This window comes from Cuculus canorus, chromosome 3 (genome assembly GCF_017976375.1).
Source record: "Cuculus canorus isolate bCucCan1 chromosome 3, bCucCan1.pri, whole genome shotgun sequence".
NCBI lineage: Eukaryota > Metazoa > Chordata > Aves > Cuculiformes > Cuculidae > Cuculus > Cuculus canorus.
In genome coordinates, this window is record NC_071403.1 from 98,046,900 (window position 1) to 98,067,006 (window position 20,107).

The window sequence follows — 20,107 nt, forward strand, 5'->3', positions numbered from 1 at the left end:
ATTTAAGTTGCTGCATCAATGTGGTTTCTTTCGAGCAACACAAGTAACCTCAGTCTGTAGCTGATTGCAGTTCATTTACCAGGTTAAGACAAAGCTCTGATCTGAATTGTTTTTCCTCATCAATGTTGTGGTTGAAACAAGAGTTTTCCATTATATTTAATCTAGAAAAATAAAGATGTTTACATAACTTAAATTTTTCCCATCCTGTGCACTGAGATGGCTCAGAAAATAAACTGTATCTAGCTAGGCTTTTGTGTACATCACACCAAAGTAAAACATACTGTCAGCCCTGCAACTGGGTACCCAACCACAGTGAGCTGTGCCTACTGCCTTCCTTAGCGTGCAGCAATGACTTCAAATCATGCAGATTCAGTAGCATGACACCACACATCATCAGTTTGTCTGGCTATATGAACTGTTTTAGCGTGACTAATAAGGCCAAGTGATTCAGTACTAAGGTATATAAATGTCATTCTTTTTTTATCTGGTCTGTGAAGCATGCCTTAGTTATAAACTAAGGTTTTTTACTATTTTCAGGCTGCCAACCTGAAAGAGCAGGCTGGGACCATGGGCTTTCAAAGCTGCACACGTTTTTCAGAGGTGAATGCTGTTTATAGGCACTGCCTTCCTTTTCCATAGGCCATACCTTCAGATGGTGTAAGCAGAATCTATTTCTATCAAAACCCACTCTTTGCTGTATGAGGGTACATAGTAAGTTTCAAAGTATGGGAAATTCCTATAATGTCGCAGTGCAGACTTAAGCAGAAAAGAGCTTGGAGGCATTGTGTTTAATTGATAATGACTGCGACAAGCCAACTATTTGAATTAACTATTCTCTTGCCTTGAAAGTTTAACCTGCTCCATTTACTAAGCAGGAAACCACAACAGTAAAAGTAACACTCCACTTAACTTCTAGCTCTTAGTAATTAGATCTCTGCTAAGGTAGCAGAAATCCAGAAATAACCAGTTGGAGTTACTCCATGGAGTTTCTGCAGACTCGTTTCAGTTTTCTTATTGGGAGGTAAAATAGGGAAAGATTTCAGATTTTTCCTTTCAATGCATGAATGTGTTGCTGCTTATTAAAGAAGACTAAATCACTGTATCATATGCCCCCTTCATGTATTTCAGGAATTCGATACTCAGTTGCCCGTTTCATACTTAGGAAATCAACAGTGCCCTAGATGTAATTTTAACCTAATTGTCCCAGATTCACTTAAGAGGCAAAAGGGAATATTTTGAAGCATTGGGGGAAGTTCAATCTACTTTCTAATCAACACGTTTCTCTGCAGCTCTGGATGAATTGAAACGTTAGCTTGGTAACGCTCCAGCTACATGCAAGAAAATCCAGGATGTGAAATAACGAATCAAACAAATAATAAATCACCACCTTCCTTCCAAGAAAATGATAAAAAGCCTTTCGTTCCGCAGCAGGATCAATTTGTTTGTAAAGCATATAGATTGATTGTGATGGTGTGAACATTATATGATAAACACCGGGCAGCGGCTTCATATTACATCGATACTGATGGGGTTTTTTTGAAGCTTACAAATATCTGATGAGAGGGGTGCATCATCTTCAACGCTTCCCGACTCGGAGAGGAGCTGCTAGATTTCTCTTTAACCAGTCGGAGATGCTTTTCGCAGCCTGTTGGGAGCAAGAAAACCGCGGGGAGAGCTCGGGAAGCCGCTCTCCCGGGCACCATCCTGCTCCGAGCCAACAGGTGCTGCGGAAAAAACTCGATTTGCGTTATTCCTAGAAATTTCTTAGAGGAGGAGGGAGCGATTCCCTCGGCTGCGGATGTAGGAAGCAGTCGCCCGCTTCTTCCAGGCTCGTGTGGTTTGGGACAAAGCAGCGAGGGGGGGGAAAGCTTGCAGAACGTGGTGGGTTGTGAGGTCAGGGGGGAGGAGGCGTCGCTGCGAGGTAAAAGCACCTCGGAGAGGCGGGAGGAGCCGCCCCAACCTGCGCCCCCGGCGCGGCCGCCCCCGACCCCACGCGGGGCGGGAAAAGCGGCCGGGGCGCCTCTTTAACCCCTTCATCGCCGGGCGGTTCCGGAAGCGCCCGTGGAGGAGGAGGAGGTCCAGTCTCCCCTCGCGGCGCTGTTGTGTGTCCCGTGTCCCCCCCCGTACCCGGTGGTGGTGAATTGCGAGGGCCGCTCCCCCCCCCTCCTTTTTTTTCCCTTGCCCAGCCCGGTAGAGGCGGTGTGAGGAAGAGGAGGAGGAGGAGGGAAGGCAGGAGGGAGAGCAGACATGGCGGCCAACATGTACCGAGTGGGAGGTACAGCGCGCGCGGCGCGGGGCCCGCACGCGGGAATGGAGGGGCTCGCGCGGGGGGGGGGGGGGGGGGGGGCAGTCCCGAGAGGAGGGGGGCGGGAGGAGCGGCGCGAGGCGGGGGGGGGGGGCGCATATACGGGGGAGGGGGAGAGGGAGGGGGAGGCAGGCCGCCGCCGCCGAGGAGGAGGAGAAGGGCAGCGCTGGCCTCCGCCGGGACATGGGCAGCGGCACCGCCGCCTGCCCTCCGCACACCTTCCACACACCTTCCACACACCTCCCTCCTGCCCGCCCCGGCTGCGGGGACAGCGGGGCCGGCCCGGTCGGGCTGTGCGGTTCGGCCCCAGCTTGGCCTGGGCCACTTGGTGCCCTCTTCCCGCCCCCCCCCCCCCCGCTGTGGCGGAGTTTCGTCCGTGACCGTGTTCGTACCCCGGGGAGGAGTAAATGCAGCGGGGAGTGTGTGTGTGTGTGTGTGAGGGGGGTCGGCTCCCCTGCTTTAGCGACGTGACCCCGGGGTGCTTGGTGTTGGGGGTTCTGTGTGTGTGTGTATGTGTCAATGCGTGTCTGTGAATGTGAATGTCTATCTGTCTATGAGTGTGTGCGTCTCTGTGAGTGTGTGTGTCTGTATCTGTGTGTCTTATGAGCGTGTGTGTGCCTGTGTCTGTCTGTGTCTCTGTGAGTGTGTGTGAGAGAGTGTCTGTGTCTCTTCAGCGTTAAAAACCACGGCACGCCTTGCCTTTCCCACTCCCAGCCCGTGGAAATTGACGCTGCTGACTTCCCCGGCGCTCTCCCTGACGGTGGCTGCGTGCCTGGTGCTGCCGCTCAGGTGCAGCGCTGCAGTTAGAGTGTGCTCAGAAATTGTTTGTCCCCTCCCGCTCCCTCTTCAGCAGCCTGAGGTGAGGGGGAAGATGGCAAGGAAAGCAGTTTATAGAATCATAGAATGCTTTGGGTTGGAAGGGACCTTGAAGATCATCCAATTCCAACCCCCCTGCCATGGGCAGGGACACGTCCCACTAGATCAGGCTGCCCAAGGCCCCACCCAACCTGGCCTTGAACATCTCCAGGGATGGGGCAGCCACAACTTCCCTGGAAAGTTAGTTCTCTTGCAGCCTGGGTTTTGAGACATGCTGAAATACCCACAAATTATCCATCTGCTTACTCCTCCGTTGGGGTATTTGGACTGTAATCCCATTGCTCTTTACTCCTTAAAATAATCTTCTGAGCAGCACCACTGAAGTCTGTGTAGGGTTTGCTTCTTTGGTCATCGATTGCCTTTTTATGTTGTAATCTTTGGTAGTTATCAGTTGTGAACAATATCCAGAGATCATCTTCATTCGAGCTAAATGAGCTACCTGAGACTCTGTTTCACTGTAATGTGGTGTCACAGCATTGCAAGAAGAGCTTTATAAGTCATTATGTACCCCTCCAATGTGTTTAAAACAAAGTTTGCAAGGTGGTGTGTGGTGCAGAAGTCAAATATGGGATTTAAAGTGCATTTAATATTTGATGAGTACTTTTTCATTTGACCCAAACAAGTTCTGAGAAAAGTATTGAAGGAAATGTGCTGCGTGTCAGTTCATTGCATATTACATGCTAGTAGCTATCAGGATGTGAGTAAACTTCCATATACTCTATGAAAGTATTTCTATATTAATGATGCTATAAGAGATTTTGTCCTGGAAGAACCTCACTAACCTCATTACTATTACTCCTTAATATAGTTATTGTTATTAAGCAGAGATGACAACAAAAGCAACTGTCATAAAAAATACATTACTCATTTTGACAACTACTATCACAGCACCTGATAATAAATGTGTGGTAGCATATCTTACAGAAATATTTATCTCCATAATATAGAAATTCACTAAAGCACTCAATTGTTAAATCTTCCCTAATCGATTGAGAAACCACCACTTTTATATCAAGATTTATGAAGTGTGTGAATTACTCAGCTACAACGTAAGCTTCAACACAAGGCATATAATTTTCAGTGTGATTATGCAAGTACATGTAGTGCAGTTATAACCAGAATTTAGGAATATATCATGTTAAATCTCTGTATAGAAATACTTCACTGTCTTAACATTACTTAGAAATCTCAGCTTTTTAACAGCTGCTATGTTTAAAAGAAAATTTTTGCACTAATAATCAAATGCTATTATTTATTCATTTTTAGTATTCCAACGGTTTTCCCTTTTTTGTTACAGATTATGTTTATTTTGAAAATTCTTCTAGCAATCCATATCTCATTAGGAGAATTGAAGAACTTAACAAGGTAAACAAGTATCTAAGATCCTTTCTTAACCTTTGGCAATAGTCAGTGCACTTTTCAAAAACTGAGAATGATTTTGATCCCAGAAGATTTCTCTATGGTTTTTGGTGGAATTTTTGGTGGGTTTTTTTTTGGTGTTTTTTTTTTTTGTTTGTTTTTTTTTTGTTTGTTTATTTATTTTTATACTTTCTTGAGATTTGCTATGTATTCTGTGTATGTTTTTGGCTGCTGAAATTTGCTATGTATTATCTTGTAATTCTGCTCTGTTGTCTAAGGAAACAAACAGCTGTTTTTTCCTGGTGAATAGGGGTGGATACTCTGCTATAAAAATTTCCCAATGAATCCCATGAATGCTTGAGAAAATGAATGGATTTAATTCTCTGTATGGTGATGACACTGTTGTTCTGTTTGGAATGACAGCAGTTGTATAACATGTCTGCTTTTGGATGTATGTGTAAAGAGCTAGTAGGTATCAGTGAGACTTTCCAGTGATCAAATACCAGAATATGTGGCTTTTGTGGCTGTTTATTGCTCTGCTTATTGGAGCTGTGACTGAAAAGATGGGCTTTTGAGTAGAAATAGAGACAATTATCTCTCTTTATCCAGGGTGTGTTTTTATAAAAAATGGAGGCTTTTCAGAGTGTCTTTTTGGGGAAAGCATGATTTTTTTTTCTTTTTTCTTGTACTACTAATAATGGTGTGGAATTTTTCTTTTATAGTGTGGCATTTTTTTGCTGTTCCATCAAGCAGTATTAAAACTTACTGATACAAAGTTAGTTATCAAAATCCCTACTGTGATGTAAATAATGATAAAGATTTTTGTTCCCATGGTTAGAAAGTAAATTAAAAAATTGATGGCCTGCAAATCGTTTTCTTTTTAGTGATGGACTATAACACTACTTATCAGCAGACATCAGTCATATTATCCGTTAATGCTGCCTAACACAATATCCACTGAATATGTGCATGACAAATCATTTGGACCTTTATTGGAGAAGAATACTTTTTATTTGCAGTAATTGAAGTGATTGCAATCATGTTCTGAATGTAATTTTTATTATCTTTAAACTGCATTGCTATAATTTAATCTTGGTCGTGGATGGTAGAGCAGAGTCATGTATTGATTTTTTTTTTTTTTTAAAGATTCTTTCGAGGATATAGTCCAGTTATCTTAATTGTGAATTATAAGCTTTCGTGTGTTAAAGGCATTGATCAAACATGATGTTACTCAAATATGTAATGAAATGTTTTAGTTATCTTTTTACCAGAGATGAAATGCCGCCTTTTTTTTTGTAGGAAACTTTTAATCAAAACATGATACTTTTCAGTTCCACGGAGTGAATTTTAACAAGAAAGAGGGTACAGTTCTGCAAATATTAGTAGATTATTTACATTATCAGGCTGTCCGTGTAATCAGTCATGAAACCAACCATGAACTAAACAGCTCTTTTGTCTTATAGCCTGCATTGAATTTTCAAATAAACTGTGTTATAGAAAATATGACTCAGAAAGAGGCAGCAGAGTACTTTGAAATACACATTTCTGTTTGTAGCTGGGTTGCAAAGCAATGTTCATAATCTTCTGGCATTTCTTAAGGAGTCTTATGTTAACATGATACTGGCACTAAATCTCTAAACAGCTGAATAATATAAAGATTCTTAGGACTAAATCATTATAATCACTACTGTTATGAAATCAGAAATTGATATTGGCCTGTGTCAGAAAGGTTTTACTTATTTCAGTAATTCTGTTGATTTCAGCTTGACTGGTCATGTAAGAATGACTACTATGAGGGAAAATTGCAAGCAGAGGGCATTTAATTTGTATTGCTCAGCTGAGGAAGGATACATTCTAACTTGATTTATGTTTCTTTTGTAGACTGCTAATGGAAACGTGGAAGCAAAAGTGGTGTGTTTTTACAGGCGAAGAGATATTTCCAACAGCCTTATAATGCTTGCAGATAAGCATGCTAGTAAGTAGATTATATACAGCATTTTTTCTTTCTGTCACAGCTTATTCAGTTTCTGCAGCCACTTAAAATTGCATTTCTTTAGTGTGTGGAATATATGTGGTATTAGGCATTAATTAGTATCCGGTTAGATGCTTAGGATTAGCTGATACTGACCTTGCTTCTAGTAGTTGCTTCTGGGACTGAATTAAAGTGATTGAGACTCTCATTTGCAAAAATAAGAGTATATTTTTTTCATCTGGAAGATACAGCTATGTTTCTTTTTTATGTCAAAAGAAAATTTTGAGTGTAAATTCATTGAAGGATGAGGCTTTTATTTGATTTTTTTGACTTGGACATAAACATGTATTCCTTATAAAAAATTAAGTGTGTCCTTGGAAATGGAAAATCACTAGAAATTGTAAAATGCTTTTATGTGCGTTTATGTTAAATATAGATATTAATAACTAAAATAGTAGTGAGCAAGCATCGTCTCGTTTTTTCAGAAAAGCAACAAGTAGTAATAGGGGAAAAGTCCCATTTTCATCATAAACTTAACTTTTTTTTAGTAGCTGCCATTTGATGGGCAGCTGAAATACGATATTTTTCTGTAATTTTATAATTAGAACTGTAATTCTGAAGACAAAACCAGAACCTGAAAACCAGAGATTTTGATAATAGTTACTATTTGCAGAATTTTGCATTCAAGTTTGTATATAAATGAAGTGTTAGAAATGTCAACATCCGGTAATTCCTTGCTGTGTACATATAGTATTAAATAACATTTTATTTATAAAACATACTTGATCTTTCAGACTCGGTATATGGATACAGGATTATATAACTCTGTTGTCTAATTTATTGGGTAGAGTTTCTTTAGAGGCATTACCCAATGTCATATTTTGTGTGCAGGTATATGATGGAATAATTAGATGCTTTAAAAAATAACTTATAATTTACTTGACAGCAAGTTCTGATAGTTTTTACTCATACAAAACTGTTGGTGAAGAGAAACAACCAGCTTTTGGCTTTTGCTTTATACTTTAGTCCTAGAGATGTTACAGTGGTTTGAGTACATAGTGTGAAGTACTGGCTTAGTTTTTAGAGAAAGAAGAGATCTTCTGGGTTATATTCTAAGGGAATGATTTACTTAAAAGATTTTCTAATATAGCGGGGTACACTTTATAGTTATTCATGCTCCCCCAAACAATTATAGGCTTTTGAGTTCTTTCATATGATATATATATATAGAAACATAGAAGTTTTAATGATCTTTACTAAGCTTTCCAGCAGACTTTTTTTGTTCTACTTTTCTATTGGAGGAGGCGGGGAAGGATGAAAAGGATATCAGTTTTACTGGAAATATAATTTTTTTTGTTTGATTTTTAAAACATGTATCTTGTGATTTTTTTTTGTTTTTGTTGGCTTAGGTTTCTGTGGGCATCATTCAATCTGGAAAAGTAAATAAGTTTTTTCTATTTCCTTTGTGAGTTTTAGATTGCCATTTTGTAAGTTTTCTAATCCAGAGCTCTTATGGATTAGGTTTCTCTGTGGACGTTTTCTCTGTGCATGTTTTCTTTCTGACCAATTGGTGGAATCAGCTAAGTTATCTTAAGAGATACATGGTACGGTTACAGGGGACAGCTCATAGTGAAGGATTGCTCGCCTGGATCTTCGTACAGCTCATACAGCAGATGTAGTTAAATGTCAAATCAATTTAAATGTTTTGATTCTGGAATGCCACCCTGTTCTGTTGTAAAATATGATGTATGTAAACAAAATATTTGTATATTTACAAATTGATTGTTTGGGTAATGTTTTATTTAGTTAAATGTGTTGATGCTTCAACACCTGGTTTATTGTAAATGCTAAGGGATACGAGTTTCTTATAGAATGAACTTTATAGTTCAGTTACTGGTTACTCCAGTGCACGTGTGCAGAGAAGTCTTTTTAAGTATAAGATCTGCTTGAGCTTTTCTAATGGCATTTAATATTGCTAGCATTTTTTTTCGTTATGATTGAGAAAACTGTCCTGAGTAATTCACTTTTGAAGACTTTGGTAGATGGGTCTTGGGTTTTCTGTGGTTTCTGAAGGTTGCATTTTGTGATGTAGGTGTGATCTTGTTTAATAAGAGAAGTAAACATCTTAATAAGAAAATATTTTGGAACTTTAAGAACAGATTTTCAATAACTACAAAAAGTTTCAAAACAGTTTTAATGTTTGGGAACAATGGAATGAAGTAAGAGCTGTGATGCTATCACTGGCAATGAGTCAATATACTCTTTTTTTGGTTCTGTTTGTTTGTTTGTTAAGATGTCTTTAAAAATGTTTTAGGATATGAAGAGAAATTGAGGGAGACGATCAAGTTTTCCTTAGGTCATTCCGAAATACTTGAGTACAGAGAAGTTACTTTCACTTCAGAGCATCTGACACTAATCTGTGAGGAAATTGTGTTTCCTCCATCTTTTTCTCTGGTGTTTGTGGTTGAAGTTAATTAATGAGCATTTTTATTTGTCTGCCAGCATCATGTATGATGTCAGTTTAGATCTGGGAATAGTTCTGTAAGCTGACTGTAGATGGATTTATAAAATTTAGATGACCCTTTATCTAAAGTGGAGTTGACGTGAATATAGGGTAAGGTTTTACTAGCTTTGGGGTGGGGATATACTGCTGTACCAGCACTGGGTTTGGGTTACAGTGAAGGGCTCAACTTCTGTATTTCCATCTTTTGTAATAGATATATGCACTAATACTTTCTCAGTAGAGCGGTGTGAGTGTGTGATGCCATTTTTTTACAGTTCTTTACATTTTAAATTCCTTATCTGATCATATGCTATCATGTAATACTGTGTCTAAAGTAATTTTCTTATTGCAGCTCCTCAAACAGCTTTTACCTAGTCCACCACCTGGGGAGGATATTAAAAAAAATAAAATAAAAAAAATGATGTTGTAAGATTCCTTTGTCTTCTGATTTATTAAAACAACTTGCTTTGACTCAGGTGTGCTGAGGTCTTGACTAAATGTCCAGAATTTTTCCGGGCCTCTGATAAAGCCCGTTCACAATGTATTTTTTCTCATTAACAAAATCGATGCTCTAGTGAAAAGAATAGGAGTCAATTAAAAAAAAATAAATCTGAGGCATATGGTTTCAGTGATGAGAGATCAAAGTTAAACCAGAGTTTTTTTATAGTTTATGGGAACTTTAGTGAATATCTCCTTTTTTCAGCCTTGATTGCTCTTTGTAGAGATCACTTATTGGCTTTACTTTTCATAGTTGCACATTTTTAGGACTGTTCTCAGACCTTGACTCTTGGAGAGTCATGTTTCATGTCACATTGCTTTGCGAAATGGTGTTTCTCCTGCAGAATTTTTGTAAATGATAGATTTTTAGGAAGAAAGGCAGAGGCCTACTACAGATCTAGTGATTCCTGTTCAACAGTTGTGGTCAGTGCTTAGTTCTGACCTTGGTATGACACTGATGTATTGTGACCAGAAATGAATCAAGTATTCTCTGTACTTTAGTTTCTTTATATGTAAAATGGTGCTCTTGTTAGAAATTCCCATCAAGGTTGGTGAACAATATTTAATGTAAAAGTACATTTTTATAGATCTCAAAGCACCTTACAGATAAAAACTAAGAGTTTAGTAAAATGAATTAAACAAGATATTGTTTAATATATTTAATAGCAATGCAGGTGATTCATTAATATTTCCAAAGAGATACAAAACTGAAATATGTATTCCTTTTAGCATATGGTTCCTGTTGTGTAGTAGTATTTTTAATACTGTGTTCCAGGAAAAAACACAGGAGTTTTTCCTGCCCTCTTTAACAATCAAAAAATGCAACTTGGAATATTTCATTTTTCATTATTTTCTCAACTGTGCATAGAAAACACAAATAAGGCAATTCAGATAGTCTATAAGAAAAAAGTTATTTGTCTGTGTGGACCCTGGGGATTCAGTGAAGAACTCCAGAGTAAAATGCTTAAAACATTTTGTGTTGTTCAGTGTTCTTTTCTCCAAGTCACATATTTGACTCAGTATAATTAAAAACATTATCTGATATTACTGGGTTATTTTTGTCCAATCAGATAATAACACAGCCAAAAGTGTGATTTTTGGTTTTTTTGGTTGTGATTCATTTTCATCATAGTAGATGTTGTACATCAAACTAAAACCCTGTCATTCAGAAAGGATATAATGTTTCCTTAAACACAATCCCTTTTCTGAAAAATCTAACTTTCCTGTTACTTAATTCAAATCCTATAATGTCTTAGCATAAAAAGTATCTTCCAACTGGAGATTTTATATGAAACCTTAAATTGGCTTTTTCTTAGTCCCATTACTTTCCACAGCCTACATTTAGGTAGAAGCACCTTCAGTCAAATAAATGAGAGAGACAAATGTTAGTTTTTCCATCATATATGATCCATTTTCTCCGCCTTAATTATTTTAAATGTTGAAATAAATAATTCTCTCTTTTTTTTTTACATAGAGAGGGCTCATGTTATTGTATCCTACATTCAACTTTCAGAGGTTGAGTAGCTTCTAGGGAATGAATTAAGACAGTTTATTTGCTTTACTGGTAGTGCTAGTAGAAACTAACATCCATCTTACAGAAAAGAATGCTCATAGGCATAGATAGTTCTTAGTTACACTTTCAAGGGAATTGAACTGTGAAGAGCTGCCTGTTTAGCAGGTGGTCCTTTGGATGAAAAGGAGTTTATTGTATCACATTAATTTTGATACCAATACAATAAACAAACCCTTTTGGGTATTATACATCATCATGTGGGTGCAAGGGAAAGGAGGTCTTTAGAGCTCAAGAGCTAAATTGATTTATATCTCTCACAGTAGCGTGTAAGTGGCTCTTAGTGAAGTTCAGTGGCTTTCAAAAGGTTTTTTTATTAGGTTACAGTTAATTTTTTAATTGTACTGGACAAGAAGGCCTCTTTCCTGCTCGCTGCCAAGAAAACAGATCTGTTGATATTACCCTGTGATGAAGGATGCCTTTCTTCCAGATGTTAAATAGGAGGGAAAGGAGCAGAAAGGCAGAGTTGGGAGTCAAAGACAGGAGAATGTCTTGCAGTGTTTATAAGGAAGAAGGCTTGGCTGCTAGATATGCCTGAGAAGTGGATAACCAGACTTGTATAACTGGTTCAGTGAAATACTACCTTCTTAATCTCAAGGCTTCTGTAATTATAAGCTAGTGTTTGTTTGTAGCTCAGTGTCCTGGGCCCTCTATTTGTGTCTACCACCACACAGTTGGGTACCCAAGAATTAGGAGAAAATTACTTTTGACCTCACATATTTGCCCTCTTTTCTTTGGTGAAAAGACAGGTCCTTCAGAAGTTCATGTCTGCCAGCTGAAGACTCCTAGGTTTGCTTTGAAGGTGGGGTGGTAAACAGAGACAAAAACAAATATAGTAAGCCTTCAGAGTTTTGGAGAATGAGTTCCGGTGTCTCTCTTGCTCAAGATGGGAATTTTACATGTTATACTCATTTACAGTCAACTAACAGGGACATGTAAACTAAGCACTAGCAAATTCAAGTATGTTATGTTCCTTCTGGGGATCCTGAAGTCTCTGATCTGGGGTGAGACACACCCTGGGAGGACCATTTAAGGATAATACAGATAACAGATTCTTTAATCAGTGGCAGAATAGTTTTTGTGCTAAGGTATTTTTATATTAGCGTAACTGTCACTCTCACAGCAAAATGAGCTTCAGGCACAGGCATTATTTTGTGAGGAAGACATGACCTTTTTGATTTCCTGAGACGAGAACATGAAGTTTTCCTTCATTTACCCAAGAGAATGCCTTCAGCTGTAATTTATTTGGAGGGGGGGAAATTCAGAACTTGCTGAAATTGAGCAAACCTTGTCCAAAATTACATCCTTGTCACCAAGGAGAAACTTATCTCTAGGCTCCCAATTATCCCTTTCAAGGATGCTTTGGGTACTTTCATAAATTATGTGTCCTGTTCATTGGATTTTTTGAGCAAGAACTGCGTACTTGTGAATTATTTTTTCCCCTCAGAGTTAAAAGCAATAAAGAAGCAGTAATGAGGAGATTTTTGCTTCTGACAATATCCAAATCTTCTTGTGAATAACATTTTAGAATTACTAGTCAACTGTAGTGTGTATTGTCTCATTAACAAGGTTACTGTCAGCTTTAAGTATCTTGAGGAATTATTAACTCCTGTGGCTGTTCAGACTCTCTTTGTGCGGAATGTCTTGCTAGATTGTGAATGTTAATGATCTTTTCTTAATGGAGTGAATGGGTTTCCAACAAAGTTCATAATTTTAGCAGTTACTAGCTCTGGTTGAAAACTTGCATAAATACATTTTTTCACGTAAGTGACCTGCTTTTTGGTATGTAGGATTTTGCACATATAAAAATATTGTCCGCTCTATGCATGAACTAGCTAGTAAGTGCTAACGTTATCTTTTGACCTCTTATGAATATATTTATGATTTTGGGTGGCTATACCTAGATCTTACTTTAAAATACAAAAATCTTATTTTCTGAACACATACTTTTAAGACTTGAACACACCGCTGCCAATCTCTGAATGTAAAACCAAAATCTGTGTTAACTTACTGGGTTTGCTGTGTAGAGAGTGGAAAGCTGCAAAATATCAGCTCATATTTATGATTAAAAGTATTTAATTTGAAATTCAGCTTTTGTTTTTATTACTTAATTTCTGAATTATTTATTTAGTATGTTTCCTCAGTAGGGAGCGACTCAGTGGGGTATAAAATCATAGAATCATTAAGGCTGGAAAAGACCTCTAAGATCATTAAATCAAAAGAAGGTGACAGTTTTTTGAGCTCTACTCACAAAATAAAGTCTTTGCATTTGATTTGTTGGAAGGGACCGCATTCACAGAAACCTGTCAAGGCATTGTGCATTCTCTGTTTTGCTGTGTTCCTTAGGATTCAATTCCCCATGGTCAAGGACGATTACCTCATCAATATTAATATACTTCTGATTTTCCTTTGGTTTGTAGAAAACAAATACCTCTCATCTCTCAGCTGCTTTTTCTTGCCTCCTTAATGTTTGTTAATTGTGTAGTCCAATGAGCCTACGCAGTTTTCTTGATGACCTGCAAAATACTAGTAACTTCTAAGTGATGTTATTGATTATTAGTTTTTGTCTTATGAAGATAAATAGGATATTTCACATCTCTGACCTTTCCATAATCTCAGATGGTTCTCTTTTTTTTCCTTAGCTCATAATTTTAAATGACTCTTCCCACTTCTTCTCAGTGCACCCACACTCTAACAAAGAATGCGAGGCATAATTTTTAGTCTACAAAAACATTGCTAGGTTATCTGTATCTGTAAAGCTCCAATTAGAGAAGCATTTTACATCTTCAAAGAGTTCTCTGACAGTATAATTGAATCAGTGGTTTATATGACATGCAAATCTGAATGTTGTAAACTCAATATTAATATCGAAGGACTTTTTTTCCCATCATGCAGTGGCAGTTGAATATGTGAATCAGGGACCACGCCTGATGATTTAAAGGCTTACCAGCGCTAATTCTTGAATGTGTATATCATGCGGTGGAATGAAGTATGCAGTAGATGGAGCTTAGTAGCTTGGGCAAAGCACTATGTGAGAATAAATGTAGTGCTTCCTAGCTGAACTGATTCATGCGGTGCAGAGTATGTATATGGTGTGAGGTATTATGGAAAAGGTAGAAGTACCAGATAAGATTAATCTTTTAAAGTACTTCTGTGGTTTGTCTCCAAACTCTTTCTGTTAAATGTAGCCTGAAAAAATAACAGATATGGGCTCAAAGTTACCATACATGTTGAGTTTGACATGCCCTGAACTACATGCGAAATTGAAAGTGGGTGGTTGGAATGGCTGTGCTATTTGGCAATGTGATTTTTCTGTTTGATCAATACTTTGTTTTTCACTGCAACTACTGTTTGTAACCCTCCGAGGGAAGATTTGTAGTGTATACCTGCTTTGATTCTCATTTTGATGTGCTACACAAATGCTTCTGCAAGGATCTTTGCAGAGAGATGTTTAGTACTAATGTAGAATACATCACTCACTCTCATGAGCAAAACAAGCCTGAGTGGTAAGAAGCACATTTTTTTTTCCAGTAAAAGCCCGTTCCACATTATCAAATTCTTAAAAGACTTCGGGGAGCTAAGTAGTTCATTTTGACTGTCAGCCACTGTCTGAATCCAGAACTTCTTTGCAGATGTATCACAGTGCCTAGGCTGTCTTCTCTGTGCAGAGTGTATAGTTGCTGGGATGTGCATAGAACACAGATGTATGCATACATCCAGAGGTTGTGTAAGTAACTACATGTGCATTTTCTACTCCTGCGACAGGTTAAGCATCTGTAAAAAAACCAGCACAACTCAATTAGCAGTCTTCCCATTTTTGATATGCTGAGTGATAGACTTAGATTTCATTTGTCCTGGTTACTCTGAAGAGTTGTAACAGTGATATGTAATGCTGAAGAGTGCTGTGTTTCAGTTTCCTGTATTAAAATTACAGCCTTGCTTTGGCTCAAACCAGTGCAGAAATAGTTAGTGTTGGCAGAGTCAGTGACCTGTAACTACAGGGTACTGCGACCCTTTGTTGTGTGACAGTTCCTTTAAACCAGATCCTTTGACTGATGCTGCTGTCGGGAGCGAAATCCTGATGCTATTATTCTCAGTAGGGCTTCAAGGGGGCAAGGGCTCTGTTGCCAAGTATCATAGAAGAAAAAGGCTTTGCTGTATGAACAGCTTTTATATTTATATTTGCTTTCAGAGGGTGAGTAGCTTCATATACTTTAATAATGCTTTTTATTTTTTATCTGTTTTTATTTTTTCTTATTAAGAGGAAAAAAAAAAGCGGAGATCAGAGTACTGAACATTCAACGTGTATGAAGTGAATAAATTATGGGTTTTGATATTTTACTTGATACTATAAGAAGCAGTATTTGAATGTGTTGTCTACAAAACAGAGTACTGAGAGTAGGAGAACAACTTGGTTTACTTGACCTTCATTTCCATTTGTAAAAAAAAAATGACAAAAATGACATGTGTATTGAAGATTTGACTAGTTACTGCAATGTGATGTTTGTTCTTATGCTGTTTTGGTTGGTTGGTTGGTTTTTCTTCCCCCAAGAGTCATCATAGTTTATGAATTAGAAGTTTTAATAGTTTGAAGTAATACATTCATATCTTCTTTCTCAGTTCACATGTATAGTTCCCATTAATTAGCGTCTTAAATTTCTGTACATGCATCAAGCAAGTTATACACTCTGGAAGATAACTCTCTAGCATGGCTGAAGATGGAAAAAGAGTTCATTTAAGTATTGCACAAACAGAGTGAATGAACTCCTCTTCCTGCTTGTCTTGTCAGGTCTTTAAACAGAAAAACTTTCTTAACATGTTGGCTGGTATTGAACAGACACTGCCTAGGATTACATTCTCATTTTAAAATCCTGCACACAGAGCGTTAATGTGTTTTGGTTAAGTTTACTGAAGAACAAATCCTTTTTTCTTTTCTTTCTTTTTTTTTCCCCCTTACTTCTTCTTTCTTTCCTGAAAAAAATGATTTGTGTTTATAAGCAGAATTGCATGCCATTCTGGGTAGGAACGTGCCTTGTACAATCTGTGCCTTTTCATCTCTGCCAACAAATTTTGAAAAGCTGTTTGCCTGCTATTGAGAATTTGAATTGTATGTTAGAAAGGCAGTTTACATCTCTGTCGCTCTGTGGTGATCATTATCAAACAGTGAAAGAAAATGCCAGTGTATATTTTAAATGTGGACTCAGAATTCTTACAGAAAACTGAAGAGATTTTTTGTGTTTTTATTACATTGTACAGGTTATATTCATTATTTTTAAAAATATTTACATTGCATTTTTGTTATGGAGAGGCAACTATACAATTTTTTAACTAAGTATTAATAGATTGGACACACCTGTTGCCTATTCTAAAGGAAGAACTGTCTTGCTTTAACGAGATATTATGAGCAGAAGGTCTGTATGGAAATGGTAAATATCCATGTTATGGGAAAACTTGCTAATAGCATCAGTCTCTTGAAAGTGGAAGACACAGATTTCCTTTTTCTCAAAATCAGATATAGTTATTCATGCAGGCTATATGACATTGTTGTGGATAACCTTTGTGTTTCTTGAGCCAGATGATAAAGTTCAAGAATTATTTCTTGGGTATACTGGTAACTGTGTCTGTGACACGATTTGGAGCATGCTACTAATAATGAGCTGCTTAAAGAAACACTGAGTAGGACTGTTGCTTCACAAGTCCTGCAGCAGACTGCTACAGTTCATACAGGTGTACGCATGACCAAACACATTTTGAGTATTTTGAGTACCAGGGTATTTTGTCATGTGGAAAAGTTTGCATTTGAGTGGGACAGAAACTAGGTGGTGATGAGGGGGGGAATCTAGTTTATGTTTATGATACAGAATTGCTAGCTCTTTCACCTTTGCCTGCATGTCATTTTTTTTATGCTTCTATGGGACCCTTCTGTTCTGTAGTGTTGTCATGAACTAAGTGCTAAACAATAGAGTTAAAAACCTGCTGTGCTTACTCCTTCATTTAGTAGTGTCCCATTTGATTTGTTAGGGTATATTTATTAATGTAGCACAACATGATTCATACTACTTAAGAAGGTAATCCTTCTCCGCCTTCTACCCACGAAGGTAATTTTTCTCTCAAAATTATCTCCAAAGCCCGTTACCCAACACCTCCATCCATGAAGTTGTGGAGGGTGGAGTTTTTTTGGTAATGAAAACTGTGATAGTTTCATTAAGTATTTTTGCTGCAGGCTTATGATAAATATGAGATAGGTATTCAGTGGCTTATAACTGACTGTCATCCTGGGAATTATTATTGTAATGTGCTACTTGGAAGTACTCAAAAAAACCTTTTGTGTGATTTATAAATAGTTTTTATTATTGGAGAGTAGATGTGGCATCCTAGTTATTAGTGGTTGTACAGTGTAATTATTTCTTTGTTTTGTGACCTCCTTTAGAAAAATAATGATGAGGTAGTATGGGAGGATCACCTGGATAATTGTGTAAGAAAACTGAATAAACCCTTAGAGACCACACATGCTATCCAATAGGAATTAAAAGTAGAACTGTTTCCTGTCAATACAAACAATGAGTCTTTTTCTCTACCTGCAGAATTCTTCAGGGTCACACTTTAGGTAGTAATATGCTAGTAATCCATGCAAATTTTGCTAGATTTCTAGTGTTATCTGGCAGTAACGGCAACTAACAAATTGATGTTCTGTATTCTAACAGCCATCCAAACATTGCACTAACAGATGCGGTGTAAGTCAAGCTAATTAATTCAACTTTGGTAAACACTATGTAAGTCAAATCGACAGTATAAACATGTATAGTCTAGTTCACAAAGTTGATTAGAGTGCTTTACTACAGCATTAAGGGGTAAAATTAAACTAAAACAAGTAAATTAGTATTACATGAGGTGAGTATAACATGATGTGAGTATAACTGGTGAGACCACACCTTGAGTACTGTGTTCAGTTCTGGGCCCCTCACCACAAGAAGGATGTTGAGGCTCTGGGGCCTGTCCAGAGAAGAGCAATGAAGCTGGTGAGGGGGCTGGAGAACAAGTCTTATGAGGAGCGGCTGAGAGAGCTGGGGTTGTTTAGCCTGGAGAAGAGGAGGCTGAGGGGAGACCTTATTGCTCTCTACAACTACCTGAAAGGAGGTTGTGGAGAGGAGGGAGCTGGCCTTTTTCTCCCAAGTGACAGGGGACAGGACAAGAGGGAATGGCCTCAAACTCTGCCAGGGGAGGTTCAGTCTTGACATCAGGAAGAAATTTTTCACAGAAAGGGTCATTGGGCACTGGCAGAGGCTGCCCAGGGAGGGGGTTGAGTCACCTTCCCTGGAGGTGTTTAAGGGATGGGTGGACGAGGTGCTGAGGGGTATGGTTTAGGGAGTGTTAGGAATGGTTGGACTCAATGACCCAGTGGGTCCCTTCCAACCTAGTTATTCTATGATTCTGTGATTCTATGATGTGGCAAGAAGCTTCATGCAGATCAGCAGATCGGCCAACTCCTCACCTAAGAGAGCTCTTCATTCATAGTCTGAATAGAGTTTTTCAGGTGGTTAGAACTAATGTTTAGCTTTTGTACTCAGTTTGGCAGTAAATAGATATACTTCCTCTCCCCCAGAATCTATATAATTCTTGCTGCTCTAGCATCTAACTGCCAAAAGCACACTTTATTTTTTTGGCACAGCCAGCTTAGCTTGAACGAGACTTGTACTCAGCCATCTTTCCTTTGATCTGTGAGGTAAACTTGCTGCTGTTCAGTATTCTCAGCTTTTTATATGTAAGTTTTAAAATATGTTGGTGGTTGCTATGATGTATGTAGCTTTTGGGCCGAATATAGAAGAAAAACATATGCAGGAAAGGAAAGAAGTTTAATAAGTGTTCAGAAAGTAAAGTTTAGTGGCATTGTTTGAACTGAAATTTACACTAATCTAATGTAATTTTAAAGGTATTTTGACAAAGTTAGTAAAGCTCCACAGATTGTGATAGTGATTTAAATCTCTCTAAGTTTACTTTAAGCTGGAAGCAGCTAAGCTGATAAATTGTTTTCAGAATTGGGAGCAATTAAGAGTTAGGAAGTCAGTACATCTCAGTTTCTGGTTACACTGCTGATTTAATTTGGTCTTGGTCCATGCTGCTGTTGAGAGGAGCAGTCTTCTTTTTTTTTTTTCTCATCATGTCTTCTCATTTTAAGTCTGTTATTCCTGCTTTTTTTCTTTTATGCCAGCACTAGCATTTTTGGTAGATGCACCAAGCCAGGGAATTGGAATTGATCTGGATTAAGGGACAAGTAGGTAAATAAAAAAGCAATTGTGTGGTCTGAGTCAGAGGGTGATGGTCAAGAGTTCATACTGTGTGTGGGATCCCATAGGGATCTATACAAGGATCTATCTTTATCAGTGACTGGAGCAGGCAGTGTAGTGCATTCTCATCATGTTCACAGGTGATGCCATGCTGGAGCGCATGAGCAGGTGGTACACTTCAGGGAATAACTGGTTATCAAGGATTCCTAGAAAGCAGGAGGAATGGTCTGTTGATAACCTGAAGATATTCAGCAGGAACAAATGCCAGGTTTTACATCTGGGATGGAAGAATCCCTTGGCAGGGATTTGGGCAGAGGAGAGAGGGGCCTGGGAGAGCAGCTCTGGAGGAAAGGCCCTGCATATGCTGGCAGGTAGCAGCTGTCTTGCAGTGAAATTGGCGAACAGCATTCTGGACTGTTATCACCAGGCGCGTAGCCACTAGATTTAGGCAAGTAACTACCCCTCCAATTATTCAGTACTCATTGCATCATATCTAGATACTGCATCCAGTTTTAGGCCCCTGATACAGGGAAGTTGCTGATAAATTGGAGAAAGTTCAGCAGAGGCACTGTGATGGGCACTTACCCTGTTAGGAAAGGCTGCATGAATCGAGCGTGTTCATCTTGGAGAAGAGGTGGACTCCCAGTGCCTGTGGGAAGGTTATGGTGAAGATGGAGTGGGACTCTTTGCAGTCACTAAATTGAAACAGCAGTTATTCAGATTAGCTATAATGAAAAAC

At 38.5% G+C, this 20,107-nt stretch overlaps 1 protein-coding gene across 5 annotated transcripts in view; it reads left to right on the forward strand.

Annotated features, from left to right (window-relative positions):
* The first annotated feature begins 1,662 nt into the window (after positions 1–1,662).
* Positions 1,663–20,107, forward strand: part of MTA3 (metastasis associated 1 family member 3) — a 139,820-nt gene continuing 121,375 nt past the window's right edge. The window contains exons 1-3 of one of the 5 annotated variants that reach the window (XM_054061333.1): positions 1,663–1,721; positions 4,479–4,546; positions 6,422–6,515. In XM_054061333.1, coding sequence (XP_053917308.1) covers positions 6,494–6,515 — 22 coding nt within the window. In that variant the 5' untranslated portion in view covers positions 1,663–1,721; positions 4,479–4,546; positions 6,422–6,493. Of the gene's footprint in view, positions 1,722–2,022; positions 2,276–3,093; positions 3,165–4,478; positions 4,547–6,421; positions 6,516–20,107 lie in introns of those variants that run through there. The other 4 variants (XM_054061329.1, XM_054061330.1, XM_054061332.1 and 1 more) reach the window with 4 other exon arrangements.